The sequence below is a fragment of the Monodelphis domestica genome, chromosome 2, assembly GCF_027887165.1.
Source record: "Monodelphis domestica isolate mMonDom1 chromosome 2, mMonDom1.pri, whole genome shotgun sequence".
In the NCBI taxonomy this organism is placed as follows: Eukaryota; Metazoa; Chordata; class Mammalia; order Didelphimorphia; family Didelphidae; genus Monodelphis; species Monodelphis domestica.
The window spans coordinates 111,397,654-111,413,211 of NC_077228.1; the positions used below are offsets into that span (position 1 = coordinate 111,397,654).

Below are 15,558 nucleotides of genomic sequence, written 5' to 3' on the forward strand. Positions count from 1 at the left end.
CCTAGTTCTTATCACTTCTGCCTTGGAATTGATATTTAGTTCTAAGAGAAGATTTTTTTTAAGAGTCTATGAGATAGAGGGAGAGAAGGAAGAAAAGAAGGAAGGGGGAGAGGGGGAGGAAGGAGGGAAGAAAAGAATGGAAGGAAGAATGAGGGAGGGAGAAAGGAAAGGAGGGAGGGAAGGAAGAAGGGAGGAAGAAAGGGGGAGGGAGAAAGGAAGGAAGGAAGAAAGAGCGAGGAAGGAAGGAAGGGAGGGAGGGAAGGAGGAAGGGAGGAAGACAGGAAGGGAGAGAGAGAGGGAGAAAGGAAGGGAGGGAGGAAGGGAAAGAGAAAGGAGGGAAGGGAGGAAGGGAGGAAGACAGGAAGGGAGAGAGAGAGGGAGAAAGGAAGGGAGGAAGGGAAGGAGAAAGGAAGGAAGGGAGGAAGGGAAGGAGGAAGGGAGGAAGAAAGGAAGGGAGAGAGAGAGGGAGAAAGGAAGGGAGGAAGGGAAGGAGAAAGGAAGGAAGGGACGGAGGGAAGGAGAAAGGAAGGAAGAAAGGAAGGGAGAGAGAGGGAGGAAGGAAGGGAGAAAGGAAGGAAGGGAGGAAGGGAAGGAGAAAGGAAGGGAGGGAGGGAAAGAGAAAGGGAGGAAGAAAGGAAGGGAGGGAGGGAAGGAGGGAGGAGGAAAGAAAAGGAAGGGAGGGAAGGAAGAAGGGAGGAAGGAAGAAAGGAAGGGAGGGAGAGAGGGAAGGAAGGAGGGAGAAAAGCAGGAAGATAAGAAGGCAGGAAGGCACTAGAGTGTTTATTAAGCTATTACTATATGCTAGACTGTGTTAAGTGCTGGGGATACAGATAAAAGCAAGCACAATGGTCTGGGAAACCTGTTAATAGGGTTGGGGCTGGGTGGCAGGTGTGGAGCCAGCATGGAAGGGACCTGGAGGCCCGGTTTCCAGCCAGGACCAGGTGAAAGGTCACTGCCCTTCATGTCAGGGCAGAGTACAGGCTTGGCTTTGCTGCTAGTGGGATGAGAATGGTGACGTGGACGAGGGACATGTCCAGAAGATGTCCAGAGTGGCATGGAGGCCCATTTAGAATCTCTCTCGGGGATAACTGCTGCCTCTTAACTAGAACCCTGGTGCCAGTAGCTGTGCCTCTAGCAAAGGCTCTTTGTACTATCTGTGTCAGAATACAGCACCAACTGTGGTGTCACAGCAGCCGGGTGGGGCTGAGAGAGGAAACCACCAGGTGTGGCTCTGGGAAAGTCCCTTCCTACTTTCTACAGAAACATGGAATTTCCTGCTTTTCACCCCCATCTCAGGAGGGAACTAAGTGGCTCAGGGAATAGAGCCCTGGGCCTAGAGCCTGGGAGATAGTTCAAATTCAGCATCAGATACCTGAATCTGGGGGAGCCTGGGCAAGTCATTTCTTTCTTTCTTTCTTTCTTTCTTTCTTTCTTTCTTTCTTTCTTTCTTTCTTTCTTTCTTTCTTTCTTTCTTTCTTTCTTTCTTTCTTTCTTTCTTTCTTTCTTTCTTTCTTTCTTTCTTTCTTTCTTTCTTTCTTTCTTCTCTTTCTTTTCTTTCTTTCTTTCTTTCTTTCTTTCTTTCTTTCTTTCATAAAAACCCTTACCTTCCGTCTTGGAATCAATCCTGTGCATTGGTTCAAAGGCAGAAGAGCAGTAAGGGCTAGGCAATAGGGGTTAAGTGACTTGTCCAGGGTCACCCAGCTGGGAAGTGGCTGAGGTAAAATTTGAACCCAGAACCTCCCATCTCTAGTCCTGGCTCCCCATCCACTGAGCTACCCAGATGCCCCACCAAGTCATTTCTTAACCTCTGCTTGCCTCAATCCGTGGAAGGAAATGAGAAACCCCTCTAGCATCCTTGGCCAGAAAACCCCAAGGGCAGCAGGGTCCCACACAGCTCCTTCTCACCCAGCCCCATTTGGAGGGCCAGCTCCTGGATGGGGAGCTGGGACACCTGGGTTGGATTCCCAGCAGTCGTTGCACAAGGTTGCACAACTGGCTGGGTTTCAGTTTCCCATCAACAAAAAGGAAAATCTGACTCTTCCTCCGTGTTGTCTCCCCAGGCCTTCAGGGAGAGGAGTGAGAGGGGGGAGAGGGAGGAGAGGGGGAGAAGAGGGAGAGGAGAGAGAAGGGGGAGAGGAGGGAGAGGAGAGAGAGGGAGGAGGGGGGAGGGGAGGGAGAGGAGGGAGAAGGGGGAGAGGAAGGAGAGGGGGGAGAGGGGGAGAGGGGGAGAGGGAGGAGAGGGGGAGAGGAGTGAGAGGAGAGAGAAGGGGGGAGAGGAGGGAGAGGAGGGAGAGGAGAGAGCGGGAGGAGGGGGGAGGGAGGGAGAGGAGGGAGAAGGGGGAGAGGAGGGAGAGGAGGGAGAAGGGGGAGAAGAGGGAGAGGGGGGGAGAGGGAGGGAGAGGGGGAGAGGAGTGAGAGGAGAGAGAAGGGGGGAGAGGAGAGAGAGGGGGGAGAGGGGAGGAGAGGGGGAGAGGAGTGAGAGGAGAGAGAAGGGGGAGAGGAGGGAGAGGGGGAGAGGAGGAGAAGGGGGGAGTGGAGGGAGAGGGGGGAGAGGAGGGAGAGGGAGGAGGGGGAGGGGAGGGAGAGGAGGGAGAAGGGAGAGAGGAGGGAGAAGGGGGAGAGGAGGGAGAGGGGGGAGAGGAGGGAGAGGAGGGAGAGGGAGAGAGGAGGGAGAAAGGGGAGAGGAGGGAGAGGGGGGAGAGAAGAGAGAGGGGGAGAGGAGTGAGAAAGGGGAGAGGAGGGAGAGGGGGAGAGAAGAGAGAGGGGGAGAGGAGGGAGAAGGGAGAGAGGAGGGAGAAGGGGGAGAGGAGGGAGAGGGGGGAGAGGGGGGAGAGGAGGGAGAGGGGAGAGAGGGGGCCCCCAGGCTGACCCTGAGCAAAGGCTTTGGGTTCCTGGGAGTCCCTGGCAGCAGCAGGCTGAGATGAGGCCGAGGTGATCTGGGAAATGTGCCTGCTGAAGGCAGCTTCTGATTCCTTTGGCTTCAGTGAGCTGCTAAGCCCCTCAGCCAGACTGAGGGAAACAGGGCTGAGCCTGGGGTTTCCCTGCCTCAGAGACCTCCCGCATGGGGAGTCGGGGCCAAGCAGGCCTTCCGCAGACGCCTGTGCAGGCTCAGACCTGGCTCATCTCCTCCCTTTCCCTTTCAGGGGAGGCTGGGGAGCAGCCTCTGAGCCAGGGCAGAAAGAAAGAAAGAAAGAAATCAGGAAGTACGGTCCTGGAGAATGAGGAGAGCCTGGGTGCTGAGCTGAGCTGAGCTGAGCTGAGCTGAGCTGAGCTGGGCTGGGTGCTAGGGCAGGCCAGGGGGAAGAGGCTTCTCCAACTCCTGCCCTCTCCACTCCAATCCGCCTGACCTGGCCTGGCCCTCCCCACCGGTGCCAGGGGCCTCAGGTGAGCCTGGGACCCTCGATGGGGGCGCATCCTCTCCTAGGCAGGAGGACCCTGGCATGGCAGCCCGATCAGGGCTGGGGGAGGGGAGGGGTTCTTGGACAGTGATGGTTTGGGTGGATGGATGCCTCAAGGGGGAGAATCTGGACCATCTTCCCGTGCCAGTGGCCCTCAGCTGGAGCTGGGACACCAGGGGGCTGGGGCCCAGGTCAATGGCTCCTCTGTCTCCAGCCGCCTCTCCCTGGTGGCCACCCACCTGGGCTCTGTGCTCAAGGAGCTTGGGAGAGTCCTCAGTTTCCCCTCACGCACAATGAAAGGTTGGGTTTGATGCAGAAGTTCTCCAGCAGCCCTGATAGTCTAGGATCCTCTTATCGTCCCGTGGGGGCCCTGGAGGAAACGGGGAGATAAATCCACAGCACTTCCTTGGGGCAGGTTCTGCCTTCTCTCGGATGTCCCCAGACTCCCCTGGAGCTCCTTTCCCCTTCGCCCTGGCTTCGAGGATCTTCCTAGATCCTAGGGGGAGGCTGTGTCTCTGGCCTGTACCCACCAGTGGAGGCAAAAGCTCTGAGATTCTGGGGAGTCAGAAACCCCCCGCCCAGCCCTGAGGGCCCCAGCCTGTGGGGAGCTTGAGAAACAGGAAAGGCTCAGCCTCTGGCAGCAACTGGCCAGCTGGTAGTGAGGTGGTGGCTCTCCTCTGGCTTCTTTCAGGAGCGTCGCAGCTTCTGGGCTTCCCTGGGACCAAAGGCAACCTCCGGGCTTGCTGGGAATACTAAGATTTCAAGGCTGCACTGAGTGTGTCTGGTAAGTGAGCTTCATTTTGCTCTAATTCCCTCTTCCTTAGTGCTTAGCCCTACTGTGTTGCTGGCACACTGGAGGTGTTTAATAAATGCTTGTTAACTTGACTTCAGGGGACAGCTAGGTGGGCTCAATAGATAGAGAGTCAAGGATAGAGCTGGGAGTCCTGGGTTCAAATATGGCTTGAGATGCTCCATGTCCCTGGGCAAGCCACTTAACCCCCACTGCCTAGATCTTACCCTCTTCTGTCTTGGAGTTGATATCAATTCTAAGACAGATAGTAAGGATTTTTTAAGTGTTTTAAAATATATTTTTAAAAGCTTCCTTTAATTATTTTGCATTTATTGATCTGTATAAATGTTGCATTCCTAGGCTACTTCCACCACTCCCCACCCCAGAATATAATAAGCCCGATGAGGGCAAGGACAGTTTTCTTTCTTTCTTTCTTTCTTTCTTTTCTTTCTTTTCTTCTTTCTTTCTTTCTTTCTTTCTTTCTTTCTTTTCTTTCTTTCTTCTTCTTTCTTTCTTTCTTTCTTTTCTTTCTTTCTTTCTTTCTTTCTTTCTTTCTTTCTTTCTCCCTTCCCTTCCCTTCCCTTCCCTTCCCTTCCCTTCCCTCCCCTTCCCTCCCCCTCCCCTCCCCTTCCCTTCCCTTCATCTTGACAGAAAGAGTGGTAAGCGCTAGGCAATGGGGCTTAAGTGACTTGCCCAGGGTCACACAACTCGGAAATGTCTGGGGTTAGATTTGAACCTAGGACCTCCCATCTCTAGGTCTGGCTCTCCATCCACTGAGCTACCCAGCTGACAGTTTCTTTGTTTGTTTCTGTATCCACAGCCCTAAGGCAAGACCTTGTACAAAGGGCATCCTGCCCCTTCATTGAGTCCTTTAATCTTTGCCTTCAGATTTGAGAAATAAAAAGCACAGGCATTAATTATGAGGGGGTAGCTATGTAGTGTGGTAGGTAGAGTGCCAGGCCTGGCAATGAAGAATTACACACTTAATAGCTATGTGACCCTGGGCAAGTAATTTGTTTGCCTCAGTGTCTTCATCTGTAAAATGAGCCAGAAAAGGAAATGGCAAACCATTCCAAGAAAATCCCAATCTTTTTATTACCCCATTGTATCAGATAGCAAGTCTTTTGTCAATATTGCTGCATAAATAATTTAGGTTTTATTCTTTAGTCTAAAAGGACTGAGAAGTTAAAATCCCTACTCTCATGGAATTTCCAATCTTAGTTTAATCTTTCTTTGCCTTTATAACAACTCTAAGACAGAAGGACAAGCAAAGTCTAGGAAAACAGGGTTAAGTGACTTGCCCAGGAGCACACAGCTAGGAAGTGAGATCAAATTTGAGCCCAGGTCCTCCCCACTCCAATCCTGGTGTTCTATCCACTGGGCCACCTAACTGCCCCCTTTAGTTTAAATCTAACAAGGTCAGGAGAAAACAGCACAGGAGCCCTGATGCCTTGTCTGAAGTTCCCTTAAGTATTCTCAGTGACTTAGAAGGCTGCAGTTGTTATCTGTCCTTGTGGTTGGGGTCTTCTTCACTGGCGGTAGGCAGAGTTTAACCATTCCATCTTTCCTCCCTCAGAGCTCCCCCCCCATCCCAGTCTTTCAAGAATTCTTCACTTCCCACCCCCAAGGCTACCAGTGCTTCCTCAAATAATTTCTATCCAGTCTTGTTGGAAGAGATCTGATCAGCTCCATCATGTTAGATACTGGGACCTAATACATTGTTTAACAATTTGGAAGCCTCTTTGGACCTCAACTGCATCTCTAGAAAATGGGAAGAAAACTCAAAGGCAGAGAGAAGCCCCTTCCAATTCTAAGATCGATCGATGGTTCCCAACCCTTTTCACATAGCAGACCATCATGAAGTCTCTGAGGTATTCCCTCTCTTAGAGGGTAGCTAGTTCAAGGCAAGGCATTTTGGGAAAGATATATAAGACCTCTCCATTGTCTCCCCCCATCAAACCTAGAGACTGTTCTTCATCTTCTTCCACATATAGGATTTGCCCTTGTGTTTTCCTTGGACTTTCCAGAAAGACCTTCCCAAAAGCAATGACTTGGGAAGAAATAGACCTCAGGGAATTAGTGATGGATGCCAGGATTGGGATTGAAGCTCCAAGAGATGTCACATCTCCTGCTATTCCCAATTCCCCTGGATGTCATGTGTCAAACACTTCCCCAGAGGCAGCAGTTTGCTGAAGCAGGAAGTGGTGGGTTCCTCTGATGAGCCAGTGGGGAGGGGCTCTAGGCTTGTGTTGAAATTTTGGAGATTTTTTGATGTTGTGGTTTAGGCTTGCCTAACACTGGGGACCTTCCCCTAGCATTGTTTCTGCTTCCTGGTATGATCCCAAATTTAGACACCACTGATATGGAGGCAAAAAGTTTCTCTCTGAAAATTGGTCCATTTAGTAAGAGATCCTTAGGAGACAAGTACATGGTGGGGAGATGCATGGAATTTAGAGAGACAGGCTCAAATGCCTGCCCTCTTGGTACTGGGCTGGGTGACCCTCAGGAAGTCACCATCTCTCTGTACATAAATTTCCTTTCTTCCCCTCTAAAAAATGGAAACTGCCAACCCCGTTAGCTCTACAGGATAGTCTTGGGAAAAAGATTCTCAGATTAGTGAAGGGGCACCCACAACTTTGCTTCATATCTTTCCATGGTCTCTGGCCTTTCTCTTCTCTTGGGCAGAAAGGAGCTGGACTGCTTCAGACGTTGGAGATGCAAAGTACGGCCCAATTACCTTTGGCACACGGATGATCTCCTGGGCCAAGGGGCTACTGCCAGTGTGTATAGAGCTCGAAACAAGGTAGAGATGTGGATGGTGGGCTGGCAGATTGAGTGTTGACGAATGTGTGTCTACTAGACCTTTGTGAAAAACAGAATTTTCAGAGGCAGCTGGGTGGCTCTGTGGAAAGAGAGCCAGGTCTAGAGATCCAGAGGTCCTGGATTCAAATCTAGCTTCAAATACTTCCTAACTGTGTGACCCTAGGCAAGTCACTTTTAACCCTACTTATCTAATCCTTACCCTTCTGTCTTAGAGTTTTTACTAAGACATAAATTAAAGAGTTAAGAAAAAATTAGAACCTTCACATAGGGAAGAAACAGTGGAAATAATGATGGATTTGGAATCGAAGGACTGGTATTTAAGTCCCAGATTTGTCTGTGTGACTTTGAGTGAGTTACTTGATCTCCCTTGGCCTTAGCCTTCTCAACTATAAAAAAAAAAATTGTACTAGATAAACTGAGTAGTCCTTCTAAGCTCCAAATCTATGATCCTTTGGCCCATCTGGCCCAAGGTTCTGTCTGTCAGAGGGACCAAGAGATGCCACTTAGCACAGTGTCTGGCACATAGTAAGTACCAATTGGCATTTTATAAATGTTGACTAATTGAAAAATGCAGAGATTTGGACTTTATTCTCTAGTCTGGTGATGGTGAATTTTGTAGAGACTGAGTGCCCAAACTGTAACCTTTACACCGCATGTAAGCCCCCTGCTTTACCCCAGATGGGGCATGGAAGAAGGGCTCCCATTGGGCTGCTGGGCAGAGGAGTGGGTCATGTGAGAAATGTCCTCGGGCACAGTGGAGAGGGCAAGAGGAGCAGCCCTATCTGGCACACTCTGGCACGTTTGCCATAGGTTTGCCACCATGGCCCTAGACAAAACTAGACTAATAGTGAGAAAAGCACTGGTCTCCATCAGAAGTCCTGAGTATAGGGGGCAGCTAGATAACTCAGTAGATTGAGAGCCAGGCCTAAATATGGGAGGTTCTGGGTTTAAATCTGACCTCAGACATCCCCTAGCTGTGTGACCCTGGGTAAGTCATTTGGCTCCCTTTGCCCAGCCGTTACTGCTATTCTGCCTTGGAATCAATACAAAGGACATATTCTAAGATGGAAGGTAAGGTTGTAAAAATTTAAAAAAATGTTTTAAAGAATATTCTATACAGAGTAGCATACAGTAGAAGCATGGCCTATGACTCCACAGAGCATGTAAACTACCTTGAGCAAATATAAACAGAAAAAGAAGCTCTAATTATCCCATGGAAAAAACTTGTATGTGACCCTGGGCAGACCTGATACTGTCTTTGTTTTGTTTCTATCTAATATCTGACCTAGCCTGGGATTGGTAAGGGGAACCACCATTCTTCAGTCTTCCTGCCACCAAGGACGATTTGGTCTCTTACGTAAACTCCCTTAAAGAACCCAACTAACCTAATAAAGTCTAATAAATCTACACACACCCCCTGTGAAAGAAGAAGAAGAAGAAGAAGAAGAAGAAGAAGAAGAAGAAGAAGAAGAAGAAGAAGAAGAAGAAGAAGAAGAAGAAGAAGAAGGAGAAGAAGGAGAAGAAGGAGAAGAAGGAGAAGAAGGAGAAGAAGGAGAAGAAGGAGAAGAAGGAGAAGAAGGAGAAGAAGGAGAAGAAGAAGAAGAAGAAGAAGAAGAAGAAGAAGAAGAAGAAGAAGAAGAAGAAGAAGAAGAAGAAGAAGAAGAAGAAGAAGAAGAAGAAGTCTTGAAATTAAGAGCCAGTTCTGTGCAATATGACTGTGGGCAAGTCACTTGACTTTCTTATCTGTAAAAATGGAGATGATAATAATATGAATACTACCTATCTCATGGACTTGTGATGGTGAAAATACTCAGTAAAATGACATAAATTTGCAGTTACTATGCAATGGAGAACCATTACAGATTCATGAGGTAGGGAATGATGTGTAAGAACAAACACATGAGGAAAAATAGTTTCAACAATTTCCCGAAAAAATTAAAAGTTCATGGAACTTTCCTCCAGAGAGGAAACAGTTTCAGTTATCTAAGTGGGAGATGCTGAAGGTCTGGAAGAGAATGGTGGCAATTCTTGCTAGCACACTGACCTTGGAGTGAGGAAATCCTGGGTTTTAAACTGCACCTCAGACATTAGCTGTGAGACTCTAGGCAAGTCACTTACCTGCTCTGTGCCTCATTTTCCTCATCTGTAAAGTAAAGGGGTTGGCTTCTATAGGACTTCTAAGTCCCCTTCCAACTTGAAATCTATGATCCCATAATTCAGTTCTGAAGGAAAAAAATATGTAGGAGTAGAGTTGTTTGTTTTTTTAACCCTTGCCTTCTTTCTTAGAATCAATACTAGCTAATGATTCTAAGGCAGAAGAACTGTAAAGGCTAGGCAACTGGAGTTAAGTACTTGCCCAGGGACATACAGCTAGGAAGTATCTAAGGCCAGATTTGAACCCAGGACCTCCCAACTCGAGGTCTGGTGCTCTATCCACTGTGCTGCCTAGCTATCCCATTCCCAGAGCTGGAACACTTCATTTCCCAGGAAAGCTTGGGAATTCTCTAATGAGCCTGACTGTCCTTCCCTGATCTCTCTTTAAAAAAAAAATAAGAAAAAAACCTTACTTTCTGTCCCAGTAACAACTCTAGGACCGAAGGACAAAGGCTTTCAAAATGGGATTAGGTGACTTGCCCAAGGTCACACAACTAGGAAATGTCCAAGGCCAGATTTGAACCCAGGTCCTCCTGACTCCACTGTAGTACTACAGTACCACTGTACTGCCCATTCTGGTCTCATTTGGATGGAAGTTGGTGGGGATGGGTGCTCCCCAGTGCTGAGGAGGGACTCAGTACAGTCTTCCCTGCCACTTTCCCCATCCCTGCCAGAAATCTGGAGAGCTTGTTGCTGTGAAAGTCTTCAACAATGCCAGCTACCTACGCCCCCGAGAAGTACAAGTGAGAGAGTTTGAGGTCCTGAGGAAGCTGAAACATGAAAACATTGTCAAGCTGTTCGCTGTGGAAGAAACGGTATGTTCAGTAAATTAGCCAAAGCTCTCCTACTCTTGAGTCTATCCTCCACATCGCCGGCAAAGCAATTTCCCCAAAGATCTAACCAAGTCGCTCTTCTATTCAATAAACATCAGTGGCTCCCTATTGCCCTGTGTCTGGCATTTTAAATCCTTTATGACCTGGTGCCAACCTACCTCTCCAGTCTTATGTCTTACCTTTGAGCCAAATTAGCCTTTGAAACCCTTTATAACCTATATCTCTAGTCTTATTGTGCTGCATGTTCAAGCAGACCAGGCTGATCTGCTTAATCTTCTTCACATACTTCATCTCCCACTTCTGCCCCCTTTGCACTGGCTCTCCTTTATGCATCCATTCCCTCAGCACTTCCACTTCTAGAATCTCCAATTTCCACATATTAGCTCAAGTGCTATCTTCTCTGCTACACTTTTCCTAACCATCCACTTTAGCTGTAGGTGCCTCCTCACCCTTGCATTTATTGTGCATAGAATTACAAATGGACATAGCTCTCCCATAAAAGGTAAGATCCTCAAGGGCAGAGGTTGTTTCATGTATGTCTTTTGAAATCTACGTGACTAGCATTCCACTGTGCCTCCATAACACAGTGCTTGGCATAGAGTAGGTAATTAATAAATGTTTATTGACTGACATAGTAGGTGTTCGACAAATGCTTCTGGACAATATATTAGAGCATTTAAGAGAGAAATATAGAGATAGAAGGAGACTGCCTTAGGGAGCTTGCTGTCTGGGAAAATCGAGACATTAAAAAGACTTTAAAATCATATAGAAAGTAGCAAACCAACAAGATGACTACATAAATATTTTATGTACACGAGTTAAAGGAAAAATTAGAATCAGTTGGGTTAGTTAGGGAGGACTTCGTGGAGGAGACAAATTTGGGTACAAGAAGTGGGTAGGGAGGGGGATAACTGGGTGGCCCAATGGATTGAAATCCAGGCCTAGAGATGGGAGGTCCTGGGTTCAAATCTGACCTCAGACGCATCCTAACTGTGTGACCCTGGACAAGTCACTTCACCTCCATTGCCCAGCCCTTACCTCTTTTCTGCCTTGGAACCAATACACAGTATAGATTGGAAGGTAAGGGTTTAAAAAAAAAAAAGAATGGGATAGGGAGGGTTCCAGTCCAATGGGGAAGGGTTCTTTGGGGTGAATGGAGGTAGGTGTCCCCTTCAGGTCAAGGAGAATCAGATATGGGTAGAGGGTAGAAATAGAGAACTGGTCAGCCTGATCGGAATAAGAAAGAAGGGTTAGGGAAGTAGAGGGTGAGTGGCCTTCCTGGAGAGGAACAAGTCATAAATGTAGACAACAGCAAGGATCAAAGTCTATAAAGGAGGGGCTGGGAGCCACCAGCTTCTCCCATTCCCAAGCAGCTCTGAGTTTGGGCATTTCTGGGCATCCTTTCCCCCAGGGCAGCAATAAGCAGAAGGTTCTGGTGATGGAATACTGTTCCAGTGGCAGTCTGCTCAGTGTGCTAGAGAGCCCTGAGAATGCCTTTGGGCTATCAGAGGCTGAATTCCTTGTGGTCCTGCGCTGTGTGGGTGAGTTCCCAGGAGGAATAATTGGAGTTCGGTAGGTGGGTGGCTGGGTTGAACTTTGGGCTCACAGCCTCTTTACACTTTCTCTTCACCAGTGCAACCTGTCAGACAGTGGAGTCCAAAGATCTGAGTTCAAATGCTGGATCTGCTATTTTAATAATCATAATAGCTAGCATTTATATAATTCTTTAAGGTTTATAAGGCATTTTGCATATCTATGTTATCTTTGACCCTCATAACAAACCTGTGAAGTAGATGCTATTATCATCCTCATGTTACAGATGAGGAAATTGAGGCAGGCAGAGGTTAAGTGACTTGCTTAGGGTCACAGAGCTAGTAAGTGGCTGAGACTAGATTAAAACTCTGGTCTACCTGATTCCAAGTCCACTGTGTGGCTTTTGACAAGATGCTCATTCTCTCTGGGCCTCAGTTTCCTTTTCTGTAAAATTAAAGGTTTAGATTAGATGATCTCTAAGCCCCTTCTAGCTCTAAATCAAAATCCTAGGAATTTTGTCTTCTGGGGACCTATGGAATGAGGACCTTTTAAGCTCTGAATCCTTTAAGTCTCAACTCAAGGTTTTCATGCCTCCCTCCCTGTCCCTTCTCTCAGCTCCTTCCCTCCATTCTTTCTTCACTTCATATGAAGTGAAGGTTACCTTCCCTCCATTCTTTCTTCACTTCATATGTCCTGATTGATTTATGTTCTCTCCCTCACTAGAAAGTAAACTCGGTGAGGGCAGGGACTGGTTTTTCTTTTTCTTTGTATCATCCAAAGGACTTTAGATTCCAACCTCATCATTTTACAGATGGAAAAACTGAGTCCTAGAGAATTGAAGGGATTGAAATCACCTAAGATCACACAGGGAATAAATGTATGAAATTTCCAATTCAGTTCTTCCTAACTCCAAATGCAATTCTTCATACTGCCTTTCCCAACAGCTAGATGGCACAGTGGGTAGAGTGTCAGGTCCAGAGTCAGAAAGACATGACTTCAAATCTGACTGCAGATACTTTCTTAGATGTATGACCCTGAGCAAGTCTCTTGACTCTAATTGCCCAGCCCTTGCCACTCTTCCATTTTAGAATTGATAAGAAGACAGAAAAAGGTAAGGGTTTAAAAAAAAAATGAAACCAGAGACCCTGTGTTCACTAAGTAGATGAAAGGGAATTTTCACTCCTTCTCTTCTTTACCTTTTCATAATTATCATTACAAAAATTATGGGGCAACTAGGTGGCACAATGCATAGAGCACTGGAGGGAGTCAGTAAGACCTGAGTTCAAATCTGTCTTCAGATACTTACTTTGTTGTGTGACTGGGCAAATCATTAACTTCTGTTTGCCTCAGAGACAACTAGGTGGTTCAGTGGGTAGAGTGCTGGGTCTGGAGTCAGGAAATTATTGACTCATTTTCATGACTCTTTGTGACCCCATTTGGAGTTTTCTTGGCAAAAATCCTGGAATGGTTTGCCATGTCCTTTTCCAGCTCATTTTATAGATGAGGAACTGAGGCAAATAGTGTGACATGACTTGCCCAGGAACATAAAGCTAGTAAGTGTCTGATGCCAGATTTGAACTTGGAAAGATGAATCTTCCTGACTCCAAACCCAGCACTGTATCATCAAGCTGCCCTCAAGCCAGTAGACTTGAGTTCAAATCCATCCTCAGATATTTACCCATCCATGCAACCTTAGGCAAGTCACTGAACTTCTGTTGGTGTTAGTTTCCTCATCTATAAAGTGGAGGTAATAGCACCTATCTCCCAGTGATGTGGGGATCAAATGAAATAATATTTATAAAATGCTTTGCAAACTTTAAAGTATTATTAGTTATTATCACCTTTCTCTGAGTCTCAGGATAGAGGCTACCTTTTCATGAAGTCCTTTCTAGTTTTTTCCCATCACCTCTGCTTGGAAGTGTTTTTCCCCTTCCTTGTAATTACTTATTTCCCAGCAGCCTTGAGGGCAAGGATAGTTAGGTCAGTTTTTATTTATGTATTCTCACCACACTCAGAGTAGGTGAAGAATTTGTTGTTTTGTTGAATTAAGCCACATCTATCTCTGAGCTACTTCTCCTTTCCTGCATATTCTCCCATCCTATTCCAATAGTCCTCTCTGAGACCCTCCTACCTCAGCACCTTGAGGAGTCCTCCCCACAAAGACAGGCATTTCCCTTTGTTTTCAGTGGCTGGCATGAACCACCTCCGAGAGAATGGCATCGTACATAGGGACATTAAGCCAGGGAACATCATGAGGCTTTTGGGAGAGGATGGGCAGAGCATCTATAAGCTGACAGATTTTGGGGCAGCCCGGGAGCTAGAAGATGATGAAAAGTTTGTCTCTGTTTATGGGACAGAAGAATACTTGGTAAGTTGGGTGTCTTGAATGCTCTGAATTGGGAGTCTTCTTTACAGCCCCTTCCTTGGGACTTCCTGAGAACTTGGCAGGATATTATGCAGTCCATCCCCCCGCTTTGACCTCCTAATATTAGTATGTTATACTAGTATTACTATTATTAGTATACTGGTTAGTATTAGTATGTTATACTATATATCATATTATATTGTGTTATATATTATACTATGGTATTAGTATAGATTATATTATGTATCATGGTTTTAGTATAGATTATATTTTCTATCATATAATATATCAGTATAGATTATACTATGTATCACATTATACTATGGTATTAGTATAGATTATATTATGTAGCACATATTATGGTATTAGTATAGATTATATTATGTATCACATATTATGGCATTAGTATAGATTATACTGTGTATCATATTATACTATGGTATTAGTATAGATTATACTATGTATCACATTATACTATGGTATTAGTATAGATTATACTATGTATCACATTATACTATAGTATTAGTATAGATTATACTATGTATCACATTATACTATGGTATTAGTATAGATTAGACTATGTATCACATATTATGGCATTAGTATAGATTATATTATGTATCACATTATACTATGGTATTAGTATAGATTATATTATGTATCACATATTATGGCATTAGTATAGATTATACTATGTATCACATTATACTATGGTATTAGTATAGATTATATTATGTATCACATTATACTATAGTATTAGTATAGATTATACTATGTATCACATTATACTATGGTATTAGTATAGATTATACTATGTATCACATTATACTATGGTATTAGTATAGATTAGACTATGTATCACATATTATGGCATTAGTATAGATTATATTATGTATCACATTATACTATGGTATTAGTATAGATTATATTATGTATCACATATTATGGCATTAGTATAGATTATACTATGTATCACATTATACTATGGTATTAGTATAGATTATACTATGTATCACATTATACTATGGTATTAGTAAGGATTATATTATGTATCACATATTATGGCATTAGTATAGATTATACTATGTATCACATTATACTATGGTATTAGTATAGATTATACTATGTATCATATTATACTATGGTATTAGTATAGATTATATTATGTATCACATTATACTATGGTATTAGTATAGATTTTATTATGTATCATTATACTATGGTATTAGTATAGATTATAACATATACTATTATATTAACATATTAATAACATATACTTATATATATTATTAACATATTATATATTTGGTATATGCTAATATGCTAATAATGGTAGACCAACTAGAGGGGATTGATTATCCAGTGTCTTCCCTCTACTTCTCTCAGTGTGGGTTGGGTCTTCGGTTCTTTATCCTCGGACCTATATAGAGCCAGTTTTGTTTGACTCCTCCTGCCTTTGAAACCAACTTCTTTAGAGGCCTGCAGCCAGGAAGGGGAAGTGAGGGGAAGCTCAAGACCATTTTCAGAGCAGACAAGAGTCCTGAACCGGGCATTGGAGAGTGAGATTTTCTCATCTCATAGAATGGAAGGATTTAGAGATGAAAGATCCATCCCCTTTACAGAGGAGGAAACTAAGACCCAGAGAGTTTATGACTTGCCAAA

General features: G+C 45.1%; 1 protein-coding gene across 6 annotated transcripts in view; it reads left to right on the forward strand.

The window, feature by feature from the left end:
* The first annotated feature begins 3,217 nt into the window (after positions 1–3,217).
* The window catches only part of IKBKE (inhibitor of nuclear factor kappa B kinase subunit epsilon), a 36,142-nt gene continuing 23,801 nt past the window's right edge, over positions 3,218–15,558 (forward strand). The window contains exons 1-5 of one of the 6 annotated variants that reach the window (XM_056815836.1): positions 3,218–3,384; positions 4,090–4,182; positions 9,840–9,980; positions 11,410–11,539; positions 13,718–13,899. In XM_056815836.1, the coding sequence (XP_056671814.1) occupies positions 11,437–11,539; positions 13,718–13,899 (285 nt within the window). In that variant the 5' untranslated portion in view covers positions 3,218–3,384; positions 4,090–4,182; positions 9,840–9,980; positions 11,410–11,436. Of the gene's footprint in view, positions 3,385–4,089; positions 4,183–5,281; positions 6,060–6,873; positions 6,992–9,839; positions 9,981–11,409; positions 11,540–13,717; positions 13,900–15,558 lie in introns of those variants that run through there. The other 5 variants (XM_056815835.1, XM_056815834.1, XM_056815838.1 and 2 more) reach the window with 5 other exon arrangements.